The sequence below is a fragment of the Cyprinus carpio genome, chromosome B14 (assembly GCF_018340385.1).
Source record: "Cyprinus carpio isolate SPL01 chromosome B14, ASM1834038v1, whole genome shotgun sequence".
Lineage (NCBI taxonomy): Eukaryota > Metazoa > Chordata > Actinopteri > Cypriniformes > Cyprinidae > Cyprinus > Cyprinus carpio.
The window spans coordinates 1,307,437-1,331,148 of record NC_056610.1 but is presented as its reverse complement, the minus strand read 5'-3'; the positions used below and the strand labels follow the sequence as shown (position 1 = coordinate 1,331,148).

Sequence of the window (23,712 nt, the reverse complement as noted above, 5' to 3'; positions counted from 1 at the left end):
AGGGGGCAGAGCAAAGGGAAACACTGCCATGGGATAAAATGCGACTGTGAAAGTTTTCACAAATCGAGCTCGACTTAAAACAATGTTTTTTTATTCCAGCAGTCTACGTGTTTATTGGTAATAGACGTTAAACATGAAGAACGCCTTTCTTTCACATTCCTTAGCCTACTTGCGGACTTACCAAGGGGTTTACGGACAAGAACTTTGCTGTAAAAAAAAAAAAAAAAAATCATAGATCAAGCTGGTGAAGATGACACCGGTTTCATTCCTCTAAGTGTCCAACTTTTGGAGCTATAGGCATTATACAATTAAGAGTTGCTACAAAAAAAAAAAAAAAAACCCTGATTTTGGCCCGAGGGACAGCGTCACCTGAATTCACAAATCATGGAGAATGATATTCGGTATTATTTGCATGTCTATGTCTATTAACAGCCAAAAGAAATCTGAATATCAAACCGCAAACTATCTTTAATGCGGTCTGAGACCGACGCAAATAGTGACCACGCGCAGTATTTAGAACAAGCAACAGGAAAAGATGAAGAGTTCCACCAATCATAGCGTTTTGTGTTTGTTTTGCATTTAAATAATTTCTGTGTTTTATTTCTAGTAGCCTATAGTTTCTAGTTTGAGTTGAAAGCGGCTCGCGCTCGCCGCGTCAGGTGCTCTGCGTGTGAGGCTGACAGAGACGCGCTGTTTAATGTGTCTGAGATGTGCTGTTTTCCCTAATGCATAACTTACATTTCATAGGTATATTCCCCTTCTGTAAATGTTAAAAAAAACAATGGAAGTACTTCCATTTTGCTGTCAGAGGTGCGTGAGCTTTTGCTTTAGCGATTCTCCGCTAAACTCCACGGCGGCGCTCGTTCTAAACATTATACACATGTCACATTTATTGTACAACTACAAATATTTCTGAAAAATGTATATTTTAGTCAGTTATTGCGCTTCCATTTCATTGAGTTCTGTCTGTTTGGCGCGCATGCGCGCGGCGGCGCAAACTGACTTAAATATACATTTTGCTGAAATATTTGTAGTTGTACAATAAATGTGACATATGTATAATTTTAAACTTACAAGTAAGTGTATTTGTATGATAGCACTAACTGTAACGTGTAATGGGGTAATCAAAATAGCCTTTTTACTCAATTAGTCTGTGCTTATTTTCATTTTTAGTTTAATAATTTTAACTTCTGCTTTATAAGCTTTATACGATTTTACTTCTCACTTTTAAAGCTCTTCATAATTTGTGCACCACAATATCTCTCTGATTTGCTTCATATTTACACCCCGAGGCGCACTCTCAGATCTTCTTCATCTGGTTCCCTTGTTGTTCCTTCTGTTCGTTTAGCCACTATGGGGTCTAGGGCATTTAGCTGTGCTGCTCCTAATCTCTGGAATTCTTTGTTATGTTGGAGTAGTTCAGTTAGGTATTAAACATGAAGCACACACGGCTGAACGGATAATCACTTTACTAGTTCTGTGTCACTCACTCCCACGCATGCGCACACAGCAGACAAAAACTTAACCCCCTCGTAACCCCGAAAACCTAGTGGTAGAACACAACATTCTCTTCCACAATCTATACGAGACAGTGACTGTCTGACTACTTTTAAATCACGTCTTAAAACTCACTTGTTTAAATTAGCTTTCTCTGATCAATTTTAAACTATTTAATGTCAACAATTGTTGTTTGTTGTATTGTTGTCTTGATTTTATCATCACCACTCAACTGTAAGGTGTCCTTGAGTGCCCTGAAAGGCGCCTTTAAATTGCAATGTTACAGTGTAATGTGATTTTAACCCTTTTTTGCACATAATACATGCCTACATGCTTACATTCACTTTATTTGTTTAATCCAAATACAAAATACCGAGATAGGCTACCGTATACCGCAAATCAGCCAAAAAATACAGAGATATGAATTTCTGCTCATATCGCCCAGCCCTATACAGAAGTGTACTGGAGTTTTAATTATAGTGTGCTGGATTTTTTTTTTTTTTTAATAGCACAATTATATATATATATATATATATATATATATATATATATATATATATATATATATATATATATATATATATATATATATATAAATATATAGCAAAAAATAACTAAACAGTTACGGTAAATGGTAAAAAGCAGTAAACTGTAAACAGTAAAGCTGTAAACTGTTTACCCCCCCCCAACCAAACAACAAAGCAGATGTCTATTGAACATCCACACATAGCCTGCTGTCATAAAGGAAAAACAGGTAGAGGTGGTCAAGCTATAAACACATTTAGGGATGGACGTGATGATTAATGACACTTTGAGGCAAACACTGATGTTATTTGAAGATATGTTTTTTTTTTCTTCTCTCTTTTATTAGGAAACAATGTAGTTTTAATATAAATGCCAATTTTATTAAAAAATTTATATGTAGTTATTTTATTAAATCTTTCTTAAATTTTTCCATTATTTTTTGGTACAGCAATCCCAGGTTTAAGTTGAGTAACAGTTAAAAAGTTTAGTGGGGACTGACCTGAAGTAATACTGCTGAAATGGATGAAATAAATAATGGTGATGAGTATTAAAGTTAGTGTGAACCGGAATAGTGACTTCAGTATTCTGTTTCACTTAGACATATGCCACAATACTGTATTAGGAAAAATATAGGACAGGGCTTGATCTTATCGCACTTCCTCAGCAGATGGAGGGAAGCGGTTAATGTTCTGTCAAAGCCCTCAAACTGAAGGAACACATTCTAGAGAAGAAGCTAATTTCAGATTTTAACTAAAGATTTTTTTTTTCTGTGTATCAACTTTTCACCACAGATTAATGTTACCCAGAAAACAGGATACAGGTTTAAATCATTTGAAATACTTATGCTTAATGTTACACTGTCAGATATGCAAAAGAAATCTATCGTATCTCTTTCTCTGGCTACTGTGTATAGACCACCAGGGCCATATACAGAATTCCTAAAAGAATTTGGAGATTTCCTCTCAGACCTGTTGGTTACCGCTGATAAATCGCTAATTTTCGGAGATTTTAACATTCATGTTGATAATACAAATGATGCATTAGGACTTGCGTTTACTAACTTATTAAACTGTTTTGGAGTAAAGCAAAATGTCACCGGGCCCACTCATCGTTTTAATCATACGCTAGACTTAATTATATCGCATGGAATCGATCTTACTGACATAGATATCGTACCTCAAAGTGATGATGTTACTGACCATTTCCTTGTATCGTGCATTTTGCGTATTGATGATAATAACTATATAGCTTCGTGTTATCGTCCGGGCAGAACTATTGTTCCAGCCACCAAAGACAGATTCGCAAATAACCTGCCTGATTTATCTCAACTGCTCTGTGTACCCATAAATACACATGAACTAGACAAAATGACTGGCAACATGGGCACTATCTTCTCTAATACATTAGAATCTGTTGCCCCCATCAAATTGAAAAAAGGTTAGAGAAAAACGTACTGTGCCATGGTACAACAGTAATACCCACGCTCTCAAGAAAGAAACTCGTAGTCTTGAGCGCAAATGGAGAAAAAACTAACTTAGAAGTTTTTAGAATTGCGTGGTGGAAAAATTGCGTGGTGTCCAGCTATAGACAGGCTCTAAAAACTGCCAGGACCGAGCATATCCACAAACTCATAGAAGATAACCAAAACAATCCACGGTTTTTATTTAGCACAGTGGCTAGATTAACAAATAACCAGACGCCACCCGATCTAAATATTCCCTCACAGTTAAATAGTAATGACTTTATGAATTTCTTCACTGATAAAATAGATAACATCAGAAATACAAAAAAAATGTAGATTCTACAGCATCTAATACTTTAGTTTTATCCATCGCACCCAAAGATAAACTGCAGTGCTTTACAACTATAGGACAGGAAGAGCTAAATAAACTTATCACTGCATCTAAACCACAACATGTTTATTAGATCCTGTACCCACTAAATTACTGAAAGAGTTGTTACCTGTAGCAGAAAAACCGCTTCTCAATATTATTAACTCGTCGTTATCTTTAGGTCACGTCACAAAACCATTCAAGCTGGTGGTTATTAAGCCTCTTATTAAGAAACCACAACTAGATCCTAGTTAACTGGCAAATTACAGACCCATTTCAAATCTTCCCTTTATGTCTAAAATTTTAGAAAAAGTTGTGTCTGCTCAATTGTGCTCCTACCTGCAAAAAAATGATCTCTCTGAAGAATTTCAGTCGGGTTTCAGGCCCCATCATAGCACAGAAACTGCACTTGTTAAAATTACAAATGACTTGCTTCTTGCTTCAGATCAAGGCTGCATCTCATTGCTAGTTTTACTTGATCTTAGTGCTGCGTTCGACACCATAGATCACGACATACTCATAGATAGATTACAAAACTATACAGGTATCCAAGGGCAGGCTTTAAGATGGTTTAGATCCTACCTGTCCGATCGCTACCACTATGTTTATCTAAATGGGGAGTCATCTCATTTATCACCAGTAAAATATGGAGTGCCACAAGGATCTGTCCTAGGTCCTCTGCTATTTTCAATATACATGTTGCCCCTTGGTAATATCATTAGAAAATACAGGATTAGTTTCCACTGTTATGCTGATGATACTCAACTGTATATCTCAGTAAGACCAGATGAAACTTCTAAATTATCTAAGCTAACAGAGTGTGTTAAAAATGTAAAAGATTGGATGACCAATAATTTTCTCCTATTAAATTCAGGTAAGACAGAGATATTACTTATTGGACCAGAAAACATTACACAGAATCTCATAGATTACAATTTGCAACTAGACGGATGTACTGTTACTTCCTCTACTGTCAAAAATCTGGGTGTATTATATTAGACAGTAACTTGTCTTTTGAAAATCATATTTCCCATGTTACAAAAACAGCATTCTTCCATCTTAGAAACATTGCTAAGCTACGAAACATGTTACCTGTTTCTGATGCAGAAAAGCTAGTTCATGCGTTCATGACCTCTAGACTGGACTATTGTAATGCACTGCTAGGTGGTTGTCCTGCATCCTCAATAAACAAGCTACAGGTAGTCCAAAATGCAGCGGCTAGAGTCCTTACCAGGTCAAGAAAATATGATCATATTACCCCAATACTACAGTCTCTGCACTGGCTACCTATTAATTTCCGTATCAGTTACAAAATATTATTACTTACTTATAAGGCCCTTAATGGTTTAGCTCCTGCGTACCTAACTAGTCTTCTACCACGCTACAAACCCATCACGCTCCCTAAGGTCACAAAACGCTGGACTTTTGATAGTACCTAGGATAGCAAAGTCCACTAAAGGAGGTAGAGCTTTTTCACATTTTTCTCCCAAACTCTGGAATAGCCTTCCTGATAATGTTCGGGGTTCAGACACACTTCCTCTGTTTAAATCTAGATTAAAAGGACACCTCTTGGGCCAAGCATTTAAATAATGCATCTCATAATTTTGGACTGCAGTTATATCTGATCAAATGCGCATTATTATTCTTTAGCTTGGGTTAAACTAATTAATTTTACTTGGCTGGAACTGCAGCTACGCTATTTATGTCTCTATTTGTTTCTCTGTTTTGCCACAAGCTCCAGTCTGGATCCAGAACACCTGAGAAGAGATGATGCCAGCCCCTCAGAGGACCTCAGATGATGCTAACCCAGAGACAACATACAGAACTACCACATTTTGCTATAAGTTTGATTGCATAATTGCTGTTAACAGTGTTAATCGTCTGTTTGTTTACGTCTTTTATTGATTTTTCTGAACATTTCTGCCGTATGCACATGAACTGACAGTCACCAAGCTACTACTAAATATTGTAGAAACTTAATTTTCTGTAAAGTTGCTTTGCAATGATTTGTATCGTAAAAAGCGCTATACAAATAAACTTGAATTGAATTGAATTAATTATTCATTAATTATTCAGATTAATTGTTCAAGTCTAGTAATGTGTGCTAATAAAGTAAATAGGATCTAGTTTCATGTGTTACCATGGCAACACTAAACCCCTGTTAGCCTCAAGATGTATGGCCATTAGTCCTGAAATAACACAGAATGTGTGAAGGAGGGCAGGATGTTTCAGATTCTGAAGAGCATTTGACTGGACAGAAAATCTGATGAGAAGCCCAAACTAACAAACACAATCATTTGTTTTTTTTTTTTACAACAATTTTTTTACAAAAATAATTAGATAATGTTGTAGTAGGCTATATTGTTTTTAAAACATTTTAGAAGCCATATCTAAAGTTTAAAAATAATGTAACCAAAATAACACATTTCAAGAACATCATAAAAAAATAAAATAAAAATAAAAACCTGGTTTGTTTTTCGTTAAGTAATAATAATAATAATAATAATAATAATAATAATAATAATAATAATAATAATAATAATAAAACGGTCCGGAAATCTTTGTTCACAGTGCGCATTAGTGAAGTCTGGTGGTCCATTTCTAACAAGTCAAAGCGGAACAGACGATTTACAGTTTAAAGAAGCAAGTGATCAAACAAAGCGTTGGAAGTCCATGACATACACGAGCGGAATTAATCTCAGTACAGTTCTAACTAATCTGATATAATCTCGTCTAAATTAATTTGTGCCAATAAGACCAGAACTCGTGTCATGTGTAGCCTGGTCAACGGATTCACAGATTGATCAATAAGGGTTTGCTCACATAGGCATTTTGAACCGTGCTCGAGCGCGTTTGACCCCCAAAGCCCGGTTCATCTGACCAGTGTGAGCACTGTGTGCCGCGCTCGGCCGCGGTTCGTTTAGCCGGCCCTGGCCCGGTTGGAAGAGGTGGGCCAGGGGACGGTTCGGTTGGGCTCGGCCGCGGTACACATGCAGTGTTAGCGCTACCGCGCAGGAGCACGGAACAGATACTATTGTGTGTGCGCTACTGTCATCATTATGACTGCAAACATATTCTGTTACTACTGTTACACTACACTTTTCAGTTAATTTAATTCAGTCAAGTATATTTAAGTTTATAATGGTTCTGGTTTTTACCTTATTGATGAACAGGAAATGTAGTTTGCAAGTAAAGCTGCAAATAATTTCATTAATGTCAGCTGCCTCCGTAATAATTTTCTGATACATACAAGTGAAAATCAATGCAAGACATACATTATAAAATAATTATTATTAATTATTCTGCCAAATATTAGCGAAAGCAGTTTTCTCCGTTATCTCATACATGAGGTAAGCGAGCTCCGGCTCGGAATGTTTAGTGTGTGAGTGCAGGCCAGCGGGGGAGTGGGGAGGGGGGACAATCGCGCTCGCGCTCGGTTCAAAGCAACCGTGCCTACTGTGAGTACACCCTAAGCAAGGGATAATCAACGGCACACACACACACACACACACACACACTTACAAGCGCGCGCGCACACACTGGTTTCCATTTTTTTGCAGGGACATTCCATAAACTCAGTGGGTTTTATACTGTACAAATTGTATTGTTTATCCCCTTACCCTAAACCTCCCACAAAACTTTCTGCTATTTCAGGTCTGTTAACTTTTGAAACGCAGGTGACTTGAGGCTGAGCTCTAATTGACTTGTTTTACTTTTGGTCTTAGCAAATCAATATTATTGGCCTCTTGTGATTGGACCATTCTTGACTGTCAAATATGTGCAATATGTCTTCCAAGATAAAAGTAAATTCTATTTTAATATTACAAAAAAAAAAAAAAAAAGTAGGCATTTAAATGAAGAAGAAAGAAAAAACAGATCATGAAGCTTGCACAGAGTTGGCTAGCTGGACGTGATATAAGTCATGCCTTATATTGTTTTCCCTGTTTGTTATTTCAAAGTCCTGTCACCGAAGCATTGTGGGCAACGACACAGAAGATAACTGAAACAATACAGTTTAACTTGAGCTGATCATCAGGGTCCAAGCACAAAGGCTTGTGTAGATGATGCCCTTATACAATGTCATTTTTCAAGTAAATTATGAGTCTTTATGTAAGGATTATTATATGCACAGCAATAAATAAATAAATAGTATAGTTTCCCTTATTCAGTTGGACATACATTCAGTTATGTCTGACCGCTTGACAAACAAGTCAATACCATTAAAATTAAGATAATAATAAAAATAACAACAACAATAATAATAATGGTCTATACTGTATGTATTTAGGAGATTGCAGTTTGTGCATACTTATTATATCGGCTTTATTATATTTTATGAAAATATAATGAATTTATATGCATATATTTTATTTTATTTTTTATTTTTATTTATTTTTTTCCAACATGTAAATTCATTAAACAATTTTCTCAGTCGTTATCTTGAAAGATGTGCTATCCTGTGGCTCCCTGTGTAGAAACATGTAAATTCATTAAACAATTTTCTCAGTCGTTATCTTGAAAGATGTGCTAGCATTACTGCTCCGGGGTGTGTGTTCACAATACTGTGTGTGTGTGTTCACTGCTCTGTGTGTGTGCACTTCGGATGGGTTAAATGCAGAGCATATTATGAGTATGGGTCACCATACTTGGCTGAATGTCACGTCACTAAAAAAGTTGTTATTATGGCCTTCATCTCTGAATCATATTAATATAAATGGCTAATATATATATATTTATATATATATAAACCCAATTCTAAAAAAAAGTTGGGATACTGTACAAATTGTGAATAAAAACAGAATGCAATGATGTGGAAGTTTCAAATTTCAATATTTTATTCAGAATACAACATAGATGACATATCAAATGTTTTAAACTGAGAAAATGTATCATTTTAAGGACTGAAATAAGTTGATTTTAAATTTCATGGCATCAACACATCTCAAAAAAGTTGGGACAAGGCCATGTTTACCACTGTGTGGCATCCCCTCTTCTTTTTATAACAGTCTGCAAACGTCTGGGGACTGAGGAGACAAGTTGCTCAAGTTTAGGAATAGTAATGTTGTCCCATTCTTGTCTAATACAGGCTTCTAGTTGCTCAACTGTCTTAGGTCTTCTTTGTCGCTTCTTCCTCTTTATGATGCACCAAATGTTTTCTATGAGTGAAAGATCTGGACTGCAGGCTGGCCATTTCAGTACCCGGATCCTTCTTCTACGCAGTCATGATGTTGTAATTGATGCAGTATGTGGTCTGGCATTGTCATGTTGGAAAATGCAAGGTCTTCCCTGAAAGAGATGACGTCTGGATGGGAGCATATGTTGTTCTAGAACTTGGATACACCTTTCAGCATTGATGGTGCCTTTCCAGATGTGTAAGCTGCCCATGCCACACGCACTCATGCAACCCCATACCATCAGAGATGCAGGTTCTGAACTGAGCGCTGATAACAACTTGAGTTGTCCTTGTCCTCTTTAGTCCGTATGACATGGCGTCCCAGTTTTCCAAAATGAACTTCAAATTTTGATTCGTCTGACCACAGAACAGTTTTCCACTTTGCCACAGTCCATTTAAATGAGCCTTGGCCCAGAGAAAACGCCTGCGCTTCTGGATCATGTTTAGATATGGCTTCTTTTTTGACCTATAGAGTTTTAGCCGGCAGCGGTGAATGGCACGGTGGATTGTGTTCACCGACAGTGTTTTCTGGAAGTATTCCTGAGCCCATGTTGTGATTTCCATTACAGTATCATTCCTGTATGTGATGTATCTAAGGGCCCAAAGATCACGGGCATCCAGTATGGTTTTCCGGCCTTGACCCTTACGCACAGAGATTGTTCCAGATTCTCTGAATCTTTGGATGATATTATGCACTGTAGATGATTATAACTTCAAACTCTTTGCAATTTTTCTCTGAGAAACTCCTTTCTGATATTGCTCCACTATTTTTCACCGCAGCATTGGGGGAATTGGTGATCCTCTGCCCATCTTGACTTCTGAGAGACACTGTCACTCTGAGAGGCTCTTTTTATATCCAATCATGTTGCCAATTGACCTAATAAGTTGCAAATTGGTCCTCCAGCTGTTACTTATATGTACATTTAACTTTTCCGGCCTCTAATTGCTACCTGTCCCAACTTTTTTGGAATGTGTAGCTCTCATGAAATCCAAAATGAGCCAATATTTGGCATGACATTTCAAAATTTCTCACTTTCAACATTTGATATATCATCTATATTCTATTGTGAATAAAATATAAGTTTATGAGATTTGTAAACTCACAATTTGTACAGTGTCCCAACTTTTTTGGAATCGGGTTTGTAATTACAAATTATCAATGATCACTTTCTGATATTATACCAACATTAACCTCAAATTAACTCATTAGGCATCGTATTTCATGCAACTTTCAACAACTGAAATTTCAACATACATTTTTAAGCGGTGTTCATTATTATGCCACTTTTTAAATGGTTAAGAATTGTGATTTAAGTTTGTTTGCCCCCCTAAAAAAAAAAAAAAAAAAAAAAAACTTTAATTACTTTATGTTTATACCAGTTTTACAAATGAGAACATCATAGGTTTTGCTCACTTCTGGGTACAAATTTGAAATTGTGCAAAGGTGAGTAAGTCTGAAATACATATTCTAGTGGGATCTTTGAGTGCTTGGGGTGTAGACTCAGACCACAAAAGCCTCCATATGTTATTCAAAGACAGGATCTGTTCCTGTGATCTGTTCACACGTGACAGAGGATGCTGGAGTACACAAGTCTTTAGCAGGTCACAGAGGTGTAGATCCATCTTCTGTCTAGACCAGTATTCGAGTGGAATGACACAACATGCCAGTATGGGGTCCAAATATGGGGAAGCATAATGGATGAGAGCTTCCGTTCTGAGGTCACATAGTGGCGTGTTACTGCCAGGTGTGCATCACTGTCAACTGATGTCCACATGTCGGATGTCAGGCTCACTGCACCTCGGCCTGGGCCTTCTCCTTCAGCTCTACAGTATGTGCTTCTTGTCTACCATAGACTTCAGAGCTTTCCTACTGGGGAGGATGTAAGTAGGGTCCAGCAGGCTGACAAAAGCCCTGAAGCCTTCCTGCTCAACCATAGAAAAAGTGTCATTCACAACCGTCTGGACAAGGGCCTAGTCCAGCTCTAGTTGTTTGGACCCTATTAAAACATTAACAAATGCTCTGCATAAATACTTCATGGTTCTTATGGAAACATTTTATTTTATTTATTTTAATGAATTAAGAAAATGAATTAAATAAATAAAAAACACATGTAAAACTGATTCAGTACTAAGTTCTTCAGTGTATCAATGTATTAGTATTTTTACGCACATTTTAAAAACTTTTTTCTAATAATTATAGACAAATTATAACTAACATTAAAAATATATAATATAAACTTATAAATAATAATTATAAATAACATTAAGAAAATTGTTCCATTAACCAATTTTAATTCACATACATTTTATTTATCAACCAATCTCTTGAGAAGAGAAACAAATCTTTCTCTCTCTGAAACTTAATGTCCTTTCTAAGTAGCTTGATCAGCTCATCCTTTTGGTCTCTTTTTCTCTCTGATGGTGCTGGCTTCTCCTCACTGTGGTCATTCCCTGCTCTGGTTTATCAGTTAGGACAGGGTTGTTTGAAGGCCTCTGTCCTAACACATGAGCACAAACCATGGTTAAGTTCCAGCAGTGGGTTCCCCTCTCACTCCCTCACTATACCCTGGACACATGCAGTCCTTAGGCAAAGCAAATAAATCATGCTGATTAGCAACAACAACAGCAATACATTTCAGCGAAGATGTGTCTATTAGGCTGCTTACTTGTTTTATTAAGATTTAATCTGAATAATCAGAAACCATAGAGGCAAAGAAGAGGGGGGAACTGGAACAGATGAAGCAGGCAGGCAACAAAGGCATATGAAATAAAACCAAAACAGGTTATAATCCTGACCATGCTTATATTATGCATGGATATTCCCAAACTCTGCGACAGTGAACTCTCTCTGTGGGATTTGTGATTGTTGCCATATTTCTAAATATATAAAATATGTGTCTTCACAAAACGGATAGAAAATCTATTGCTGGGACAGATTAAATAACTGGTACTTTGGCATTTTTGCACATGATATTGTCACAGAATCACCAGCCTCGAAACACCACCAACACGATCACTGATCCTCCGCACCTGTCACTGCCTAATCAGGAATGGCTTATAAGCACACTCACCACTCACTCCCGGTGTCCGGCCTTCTACCGGAAGCTGTGATCCTCATCGTGGGCTGCTTCTCTGTCTCCCCGTGGAACAAAGAAACAAAGGGAAGGCAATGTTACTAGCAGCTAAGTCTCCATAAACCTGATCATCCAGTCACCCACTTACCTGTTACTTGCTTTGTGTTGCTCTCTGCTCAGACCTGAAAATAAAACAGCATTTACTTACCCATGCTTCCTCTCAGGGTCTTTCCTCTGATGCGTGACATTTATTTTCATATTAAAGCAACAGATTTTAAATAACATCCAATTACATCAGCACACAAGCATGAATCAAGCAATATCCACCTTTGATCTCGTAGGAATCTGGGTCCGTATTCTTAAATATTCTAAGAATCCTCTCAGAGAGCTCCTAATTTAGTTTAAAAGTGATTCAGGACCAATCTGAGAGTAACTCTGAGCAAGGAAAAGACACAAAACTTTTATCTTAGTGAGGAGGTGGGGCTGAGCTCGTTGCTAGCAATGACACAGTCTTTTGAAGACTGTGATTGGTTGGTTGTCCAAGAAGGAAATAAAAGAGCGCTTTTAAGAGTAGGGTGTATTATAATCCTTCACTTTGAAATTACAGGCATAATTTTACCATACACTCTCTGTCTATCCCTCTCTCACACACACACACTATGTACTGTTTGTATATTTATTCTTTATTCTTGGGGGAAGTCATGGTCTAGTGGTTAGAGAGTTTGACTCCTAACCCTAAGGTTGTGGGTTCGAGTCTCGGGCCGGCAACACCACGACTGAGGTGCCCTTGAGCCCTTGGCTCAAGACTGTCGTGCCCTTGGCAAGACACCGAACCCCCAATTCGAGTTCCGAGTATGGGTTACCATACTTGGCTGTATGTCACGTCACTTTATTCATTTATTCTTTATTCTCTATTATTTTAGTTGACAACTTAACATAAACCTAGATAATTTAGAGCAGGTGTATCATCTTCTTTCCAATACCACAGGTGACTGAAAGCAGGGCCTCCCCATCAGCTAAAACTGGACTTTGTTGATGTGGTGATTAAAACTCTGTGTAGAAATAGTAGTAATGTGTTAGTGGTTACTTTAATTAACCAAAGAAATAATGTAGAAAATTGCTGTAGATTTAATTGTGAGCAATTCATGTGTGTATTGTTTAAAACTTAAACATTAAAAAGTAACAAAATAGGCAAGTAAAAGTACAGTGAAAATAAAAACCTCTTTAGAATGATTTAGTCCTTTTCCTCTAATCCAATGAAAGTTATGTGCCAAAGTGCGCCTGTAACAACATATTTAAGAGTATTAAGGCAGCTCTCGAGACCTGGACACAAGCCTTTTTGAGTCTGACACAATGGACGCATTGCTCTAGTTATAATAAGCATTTGGTCAAGTAAATGCAAGACCAGAGGATTTTCCCCCGTCTTCACAAAGACCCAGTTTCTGATATCCCACATACTATTGTGCAAGTCACTGCAGATTCTGACAAACAAAACTCATGTTGCCTCTGCACTAAGATGAGAATACATAGTCACTAAATAAATAATAGAAGTAATGTCCAGCTGTTTGCTTTTCAGCTGTTTATTAAATTATGAGACAAAATGTTCAAAATCATGAATGCTCAAAGTAATTACTTTTGCAATAACAGAGTAAGCATTCTGTGTGTGAGAAGTGTAAGATGATAGAAAACAGAGTAATAAACGCATGCAAATGCTCTCAGAGATGAATGAGATGAAGAAGCCCACAGCAGGCTGGATGGAAAATGTTCTCCTCGTTTAGTGATGTACCCAGTGAGAAATCTGTGAAACTGCTCTGAATCATAGGAGATTCTCTTGTACAATATGTGAAAATAGAGTCATCATAGTCAAATGTGTTCTGGGAATTTAAAAGCACTAATTAAATGGTTTGTTCACCCAAAAATGAAAATGAAGAGCCCATGTTTTACTCTCACCCTCAAGGCATCCTAGGTGTATATGACTTTCTTCTTCAGTTGAATCAAATCAGAGATATATTAAAAATTGTCCTGGCTCTTCCAAGCTGTGTAATGGCAGGTCCAAAACAGTCCAAAAGTAGTCAAATAAAGTGCATCCATCCATAATAAAACATGCCTCACACAGCTCCAGGGGGTGAATAAAGGCCTCCTGTAGTGCACTGATGCAATTTTGTTATTTTAAAAAAAAAAATATATATATATATATATGTATATATATATATATATATATATATATGTATATATATATATATATATTTAAACAATTATAATACTACACTGAGCATAAATACTTCAAAGAACTCATTTATTTTATTTACATGTTTATGTGTGTATATGTTAATTTATCTCACTTGGTATGTTTTGGAATACTCACCATGTTCTTGTTATGCCATGCTCGATCAAAATATAATGCACAATACAAAACAGAATCTTACTGCTATTATTAACACAGTATACTGTTGCTTAATGTACATTTTCAGAAATTTCTAGGTCACACTTTAGTTTAGGGACCAATTCTGACTATTGACTAATTATTAATTATATATTATATTATTATTACAACTTTTGCCTCAAACTCCTAATTTGCTACTTATTAATAGTTGTTAAGTTTAGGGGTAGGATTAAGGGATCTCAAATATTGTGGGCTTCAACATGTTTAGGCACATTTATGTAAATCAGCTTTGAAATATCACAGATTGTGTAAAGCATTATACAAATAAAAATGACTTGACAACCATTACTGCAATGCCCTACTCTTTATTTACACAAAATGCCACATAGAGTTCATGCAGAATACAACATTTTGCTCACATGCTGTAAAAAAGTATTATGCAATTTCAAAGTCATTGTGCTAGGCAATTAATTATCAGCATTTTTTTCATACTCGTTATCCTAAAAATTGGTCAAGCAAAGATACCTTGCACACTGAGTCCGATGCGTGTTAATTAATCCGTTGTGAAAAAATGTGCAAAACAGTACTAAATGGGGTCTTCAAGCAGTGAGGATGATTTTATCATCCTCTCACATCTTAAAAAGAGAAAAAGAAAGGAAATATTGGGTTCATCCAATCCTGAGATTCCCCCTCCTTATTAAGGAGCAGCCGTATTATCAGGGGTGATTCACTTAAGGATGTCAGTGGCTCAGTTTGATGCGTTGCTAGCGATACTACAGCCACATACTAAAAAGAAGACCACCAATTTCTGTAAACCCGGTGTGCAAGGATCTTTACAGTGCTTTGTGCTGTGAGACGAAGTGGATGAACTTGATAATCGCCATTCTGGATTTTGACATTCGCTGTAAGGTGGCTCTGAATTGTCAAAACACCTCTTAAAATGTTTGCTACGGGTGCGAAAAATACAGAAAATTTAACCCCAAAATCCAATTATTATTTTTTTTTTTATGTGGACGAAAGTTTCAGGGGCAGTGTGTAAACATGATTAACATAACATGAGGTTGTATTTATTTTTCAACAACAAATTTCGGCCTCAGTGTGCAATGACCTTTACCCTGCATAGTAACAAGACTAGTTTGGACATTTTTAGAAATCCAGGGCCACTGAGGCTTATTACAGCCACAGTAACACAAGATTGGATGTTTTGGGCGTGCATTCGCATCTGCTGGTGCATACCTACATATAGAAGTTTGCTTCTGTTCTTAGCATGTCCTGCTCAAGGATCTCATCAGTTTTGCAGCAAATCAATCTCCTCTTCTATAGCTTGAACCAACAACTCTGTTCTAATTTTGCCTGTGTGCCTATAGTATTAAGTATGCATAACTAAGTAAGTGTATAATTAAGATTTATAATTTAAATGCTAACATATATTAACATAAATTTTTGAGAGAGAGAGAGAGAGAGTTCTGAATCAGATGGATGAATCAGATGGAAACAGAACTGCACTTCCTAACAGAATGCTCCAAATACACGGACATACGGACAGTGTTCTATGATCAAATACAGCAGATCCATCAGACATTTAAAACTCTCTCAAACCAGGAGAAACTGTGGTATCTGTGAGGAGAACACAAGAACTGCTGTGTGTTTGCTGCTCAATATATGTGTCTGTCTGTCACGAAAGAAAAGAAAACACTCAACCTGCCCTGATCTGATGTTTCAAGCACATGTAGATTATGTTATGCCATATTACTCTATTATATTACTTAGATGTATATTTTTATTATTACTATTATTCTAACACTTTCAAAAGGTGCTTTGACTGTGTAAAAATACAATAGGATAAAAAATACAAATGATATGGTAATAATCAATGATAAAATGCAGTGATGAGTGACTCTTAGCTCACTGGCACACCTGTGTGAACACTAACCGCCTTTAGTAAAACTAAAAGTAGTCAACACAAACTAATGGACAGAAAAGAATCATAGAAGAGACACAGATGTTCCATGCATGTGTGTCATTGAGTCCAAATTCCAGTCATTGTATTTAATGCAACATCCTGAGACTAGAATCTCATAGATATCCTTCTGACTGTAGTCCTGCAACTATGTATTCCTTTCAGAACTGGGTCTCACTGGCTTGATCTTTTCCATTGCTGGTCAGTATGTGGAGCTCAACTGCGTGTGTGTCAGGATTCTCCTTGCTAGATACAGGACATTCACTCTGCAGCATGTTTTCTTGCATGGCCTGGCACTTCCCAGTAGTCAGTGATTTCTGAAAGGACTCAGAGGTAAAGTAGTAGACTACCGGGTCAAAGCAGCAGTTGAAGGTTGCAATGCAAAGTGTTATGGGATACAGGATTCGTGCAAGCCTCTCCACCCAGCAGCTCACGAGTGCTCGAATGCGCACCATGGCATAGATAAACAGAACAGAATTGTAAGGTACAAAGCAGACAATAAAAATGGCCAAATGCACTACAATCATGCGCAAAACACGCTCCTTGTTGGTGCCAGTCTGACACAGAGTAGCAGGTCTACGTAAAGTCCTTAGCACCATGGAAGAGCAGGCTAGATTGATCATCAGTGGAATGAGGAAACCCACCACTTCAATGAAGATGGTGATCTTTGACAAATATGTCTTCCATGTTTTCTTGGAGAATCCTTCAAAGCAGGTGGTGCTAGTTTTGGACTGGTTGGTGGAAGAAAAGAATGTGACTGACATGCCCCCACCAAGTATCAACAGCCAGATGATACCGCACACAATACCAGCATTGCGACGGGTGCGGATGGAGAGTGAACGGAAGGGGTAAACGATAGCCAGGAAGCGATCCACACTGATGCATGTCAGGAACAGCATACTGCCATAGATATTGGTGATGAAGGCTCCTCCAGAGATCTTACACAACGTATCACCAAATGGCCAGTGGCGATTCACATTATAAAAGATCTTGAAAGGAAGTGTAAACACAAACACTAAGTCTGATAAAGCTAGATTGGTCATGAAAAGTGTGGTCTCGTTACGCATTTTAATGCGACAGCAGAAGACAAACAGTGAAGCACAGTTGGTGACCAGTCCCAGAACAAATGCAACACTGTACACCACACCATACAGGTTGTACTTGAAGGAGTCATCAATGCCACAGTTCTCCATCCCAGTCTCATTAAGAACAAGACTGGCCATGATGGCACTTGCGGTGGAAGCTGTATTTCTGTCTTCAGTTAATTCCCAACACTCAGCTCTTCATGATCAGACTTTCCAATCATCATTGCACCATTTCACAAAGCTTCATCAGATGATCACAACTTCTGCTTTGAAAGCACAGCCAGCTACCTTTGTCTAGGTACAGCAATGGGCAAATCTGTAGTTTCCTGCATGGGGGACAACAGCAAGAAAATAAGTTAGATCAGTTCTTCACAAACCTGTCCTGGAGACTCCTCACTACTACACATTTAGACTGTCTCCCTTGTCTATCACAGGCAATTCAGCTCATCAGCTGTGAATTGAAGATGTGAGAAGAGGGAGACAGAGGGTTGGCACTCATATATAGTAGTCAACATTTGAAGTGGATCAAAAAAGTTCATTAAAGATGTCCTAAGACAAACACATTTTGGTTTTAGGTTTTAGGACAACTTTGATGAAAAGTTTTAATCAACTTCAAATTTTGGCTGCTGTATACCTGGTTCATTCTCTGAATGCAGTGCCTTTTCTGACATTTAAAATGTGGACTGAAAATACAAAGAATGGGAAACCAAGAAGATGTGGCTCCACCTTTGTTGTCTTGAAGCTAATGTTAGTATTCCTCTGATGAATGGCTACTGTAAAGTTTGCCCTCATTAGCTTTTGACTTTTGGCATTCCAAAGGTTATACAATTATATCAGATCACTAACTCTATTTCTAAACTGTTCTTCCAAGTTTTAGATTGTCTTGCTGTGAAGTAGGTCCTGTTCCTGGAGGGAAAATGTTCAGCTGAGTTTATCTCCAACCAGCTCCAATGCACTTCAGGCTTGTTTCATTAGGTAAATTCTGCAGGACAGTGGTCCTCCAGGAACAGGTGAAAAGCACAGATATTCTAGTGCCTGAAATCCAGAGTCACAGGGGGCATTAGAACATCTTCATCTAACCTTAAAATCTGTGGAAACATACTGTCTAGATACGTAAGCACTGAGATGAGGGCTTTCCATGATGTTTGTGGTTTAAGAGACGGTTTTGGAGGCTTTAATTACAGCTGTTACTATGGAAATATCTATTTTTCTGACAAAGTGTCTCCTACTGGCAGATAATCAATTTGAATTTTCAATAGGCTGAAATGGTTTATAGGGTGAAATGTGATCAGAATCAAAATGAGCTTTATTGGCAGGTATGTTTACACATACAAGGAATTTGTTTTCATGACAGAAGTGCAAAAACACAAAAACAACTGCAGAGCATGCCACAGAGGCCGCCATCACCATCGGCGCCATCAGTTATGTTTATCATTTTAGATATTTTTGTTTTTGGTTTTGTGAAAACCTGTCTCAAATGTAAATCATATTTTTACAGTCATTTTATAGTTTAATATGTTCCCATAGACATTGCCCTACCCTGCTGTCATGATTGTGTCAGAGGGAACAACGCAGATCAAAGGTACCATCTTTATTGGAATCCAACACACAGGGTAATACACTCAGGAAATGGCTGTTGACACGTGTACATAACATATAAGACTCAACAAACACGGACTGCACGGACTGGGGCTTAAATATATGGGGTAACGAGGATAATGGACAAGACACACCTGAACTAAATGACATAATCAATGGGAGACAGAAGCTTGGTCACACAGAACACATGGAGAGAGAAACACACACAGACAGTCCAGGGGTGTGACACCTGCTCACATGGTATTATTTTTCATTTTTAAATAAATTAAACAAGATTTTTTGTTTTTTCCTTTCAGAAATTTGTTTTTTGAAATGTTTATTCACCTGTGTGGGTGGCCCTGAAATGCCCCTTTCGATTTTCATTTGTATTTGCTTTTAACACCCTTTTTCTTTATGAAAGGTAAACTGCAAACACAAAATAACGCTAAAATAATGCTACCTGGTTTCGACCATGCAATACCATTACTAAACAGTGCTGTAAGACATAGTAAGCAGCATTTGAATTCTGTTACAAAACCCCAATGTGGTGATTAAACTAGCTTATCATTATTCTGGTTGGCATCATTATTCCGGTTCCTATCTGCGTTCTGCTGAGTGGTTTGTGATTGTAGCTCTATGTAGCTTTACTTTTCTGTTCAATCTCTATCTTACCATCACTCTCTGTTGTCTAAAGTGATAAATTATTAACTTAATTCCCACCATATATACAATATTATCTATCAAAGTAATCCGACTAATATGACCATTTGCTTTCAATTTTAAATCGCGAGTGCAGCGCTCGTTAACATTTGTTAGCTGGTTAGCTTGTCATTCACATTTTTATTTGTGTTTCTATTCACGTCTATTCTATTCTTTTTTCTCTTACCCTGTTTCTTCTCTTTCTCGCGCCATGGTATCTGTGAGGATTTCCAGTCAGGATTTAAACTGTATCATAGTACTGAGACTTCTCTAATTAGAGTTACAAATGAACTGCTCTTATCATCTGATCGTGGTTGTATCTCTCTATTAGTGCTGCTCGAACTTAGCGCTGCATTTGACACTATCTACCACAAAATTATTTTGAACTTACTAGAAAACTTTGTTGGCATTAATGGAAGTGCATTAGCATGGTTTAAATCATACTTATCTGACCGCCATCAATTCGTAGCAGTGAATGAAGAGGTATCATATCGATCACAAGTATACTGCACTTGTGATCGATATGATACCTCTTCATTCACTGCTACGAATTGATGGCGGTCAGATAAGTATGATTTAAACCATGCTAAGTACCTCAAGTACCTTGAGTACCTCAAGGCTCAGTACTAGGGCCGTTACTCTTCACGCTTTACATGTTACCCCGGGAGATATCATCAGGAAACACGGTGTTAGCTTTCACTATTATGCTGATGACACTCAGCTCTATATGTCTTCGCGGCCCGGTGAAACATACCAATTTGAAAAACTTATGGAATGCATAGTCGATATAAAAAACTGGATGACAAGAAATTTCTTACTGCTAAATTCTGAAAAAAACAGAGGTGTTAATTAAAGGACCTAAAACCTCCACATGTTATAACCTAGAACACTGTCAAAGACTTGATGGCTGCTCTGTCAATTCTGGATCCAGTACATATCCAGCCCAGATGGTGGATCAGCACCTAGAAAGGACCTCTACAGCCCTGAAAGACAGCGGAGATCAGGACAACTAGATGAGCCCCAGATACAGATCCCCCGTAAAGACCTTGTCCCAGACGACCACCAGGACAAGACCACAGGAACCAGATGAGTCCTCTGCACAATCTGACTTTGCTGCAGCCTGGAATTGAACTTCTGGTTTCGTCTGGTCAGAGGAGAACTGGCCCCCCGACTGAGCCTGGTTTCTCCCAAGGTTTTTTCTCCATTCTGTTGCCGATGGAGTTTTGATTCCTTACCGCTATTCCCTCTGACTTGCCTAGTTGGGGACACATTTAATATCCAGCAATATCATTGACTTGATTGCACAGATACCATTTAAACTGAACTGAGCTGGATGATGACATCACTGAATTCAATGATGAACTGCCTTTAACTGAAAATTGAGTGTTTACTATTGTCATTTTGCATTATTGACACACTATTTTCCTATTTAATACTGTAAAGTGCTTTGACACGATCTGTATTGTTAAAAGCACTGTATAAATAAAGGTGACTTGACTTGACTTGACTTATAACCAGGTCAAACCGGCTTGTCACTCTCAACAGCACTGATTAGGAAAACAGAAGACATGATTATGCCCATGCATGAATAAATTAGATGGTATTGCTATGGTACCAGTATTCTGGAAGAAATCTGGTCTATTTATATTTAATCTTATAAAATTATTAATGCATTTAAGGAGAATAAAGGAATATAATATTTTTTGTTACTACCTGTAATGGCTGATGCAGGAAAGAGAGAGGAGAAGCTGGATCTAAGTGCGAGCAGTATTTAATAACAAAACAAAAGGCAATCCAAAACTCGGGGTAAGCTAGACAAACACAAACACTACAACCAAGCAAAGACAATGCCTGAAAAAAGCCAGATTCAGATGGTTATTGTTTCTTGTGGGTACGTAAGAGATTTATTTTTATTTTTTTATATATAAAAGGGTCAGTCTGTGATTTGAATGATTATCTTCTACCACCACGTAAAAATCACTGATCAAATGACTTACAGTTTTTTGATACCAGTACCATATAAATACCATTATTGTTTGACAAACACCAAGGCCATGTGGTAATTTTATTGCCATCCGAATCCATATCTCTAAGTTTACAAGAAGAAATCAATTCAAAATTCAGTGTTAAAACCGAACACTGTATGGTAGCTGTTGCACTTCGCTGTAATTTGCATGCATGTTTATTACTGGGGAAAAAGGGATGCTGGAAAGCATAAAAACATAAATCAAGCAGCTTTATGTTTACCTTATGTAAATAAGAGGTTGCATTTATTTATTCTAAACAGGAGTTTAGAAATAGTCAAATAATAAATAAGATATCATTAAATATTAATTTGTTGTTATTATTCCAAGCATATGCTATTTTATTTACAGCAGACAATCATGTGACTGGCCATGTGAGTAGCACGTTCCCATCAGAGTTTTATCACTGAGGTGCCACGTAAATTTATTTTTACAAAATTTATTTTTTACCATCTGAATAGGGCTAAAGACTGACTGAGGCTAAGTTCACACTACAGGACTTTAAACGTCGGCAGATCGCTGTGCTATTCAGACTACATGACTTGATTGTCTGTCTTGAAGTTGTTGTGGTGTTCACACTATGGGACACTATGTAAATGATTCACAACAGGGAGTCACACACTACATGAGCTGACAACAACTCTGTCACCCAACAACTCTACACACGCAAGAAATTGAACGGGAATGACATGAATACAGAAGTGAAACAGGAGTTGTTTATTTGAAAATGGACATCGGGAAGAAATTATTGCTGGAAGCTGTTTGCGTGATGATCTGTTCTGAAAAAAATTCACTCCATTTCTTGTCTCCAAACATTTCTTAAAGCCATGTTGCTGCTGCTGTTTTTCTTCTGCTGACCTCAACCCATGCCTTGCTCTCTCATTGGCTGTAGCTTGTCGAGCCACCTGACACCATGCGATGTTGAGTCGGCCGGCCGGTCCATATATTTAGCATGCTAGATATTTGTTTGGCATCTGTGAGGTGTTGGCGATGCATCAGTGAACCTTTTTGATATGTCGTTGAGTAGTTCACACATAAAGATTGCCAAGCGCTGATCACCCGCTGTTTTTCCCCCGATCACAGCCTGACCTGTCGGCGAGTTCGTTAAAGTCCTGTAGTGTGAACCTGGCATAAACCGCTGGGCTATATATACACTCAGAGATATTAACAAGACAACAAGGTAACAAGACACAAGACCTGGGGACGCAATCAAGGGGACCATTGAAACAAGCGACTACAACATACTAAAGGAAGGAAGTAGCCTAACACAAACGTCCACACACAGTTTAGTTTCTCAATGTGCTTTTGCCTATATTTTCATGGAATACTAATAACTAATATAAACCATATACTTAGAACTGGGATTGTTAACTCTGCTTCTGGACAGCTTCCTTGCTGACCAAAAGTCTGATTTCAGTAGACCTAATGAGGCAAAAAGACAAACAGAGATCTAGGGCCGAGAATCATCTCTTCTTCCTCACCCTCCTCATTTGGACGGAGGTTAAATAGAGCATGAGGCTTTAGCAATCTCTGGAATGGGCAGACATTCTGGAATGGACTCACAGGAATAAACTCAGTATTTCCTTTCTTTGGAACAGGTTTAAGACATGAGGACCGGAGAGTCTTAATCTTCTTCAGTGCTGACTTGACAGACATGATAGGTGGGCCAGATAAATTTGCTGTCAAGTCAGCACTGTTTGATACAGAAGAAAATCCAGAGCACTTGCCATGATGGTATTGAAAGCCACCGTTGCATAGTCATGAGGGTCAAGATCAAGAGTTTTAGAAATTCCTCAATCTTCAATTGGATGACCACATTTTTGGATAGGAGCAGATTTGCTTGATCAAATGATATGAGGTCCATGTTAGCTTGTTGGTTATG

The 23,712-nt window shown here is 37.7% G+C and overlaps 1 protein-coding gene across 1 annotated transcript; it reads right to left on the bottom strand.

Annotated features, from left to right (window-relative positions):
- Positions 1 to 16,258: 16,258 nt before the first annotated feature.
- lpar4 (lysophosphatidic acid receptor 4) lies at positions 16,259 to 17,826 on the bottom strand. Its single transcript, XM_019075478.2, has one exon. The coding sequence runs from the start codon at positions 17,665 to 17,667 to the stop codon at positions 16,606 to 16,608; it is 1,062 nt and encodes a 353-aa protein (XP_018931023.1). The 5' UTR covers positions 17,668 to 17,826; the 3' UTR covers positions 16,259 to 16,605.
- Between the last annotated feature and the right edge of the window lie 5,886 nt (positions 17,827 to 23,712).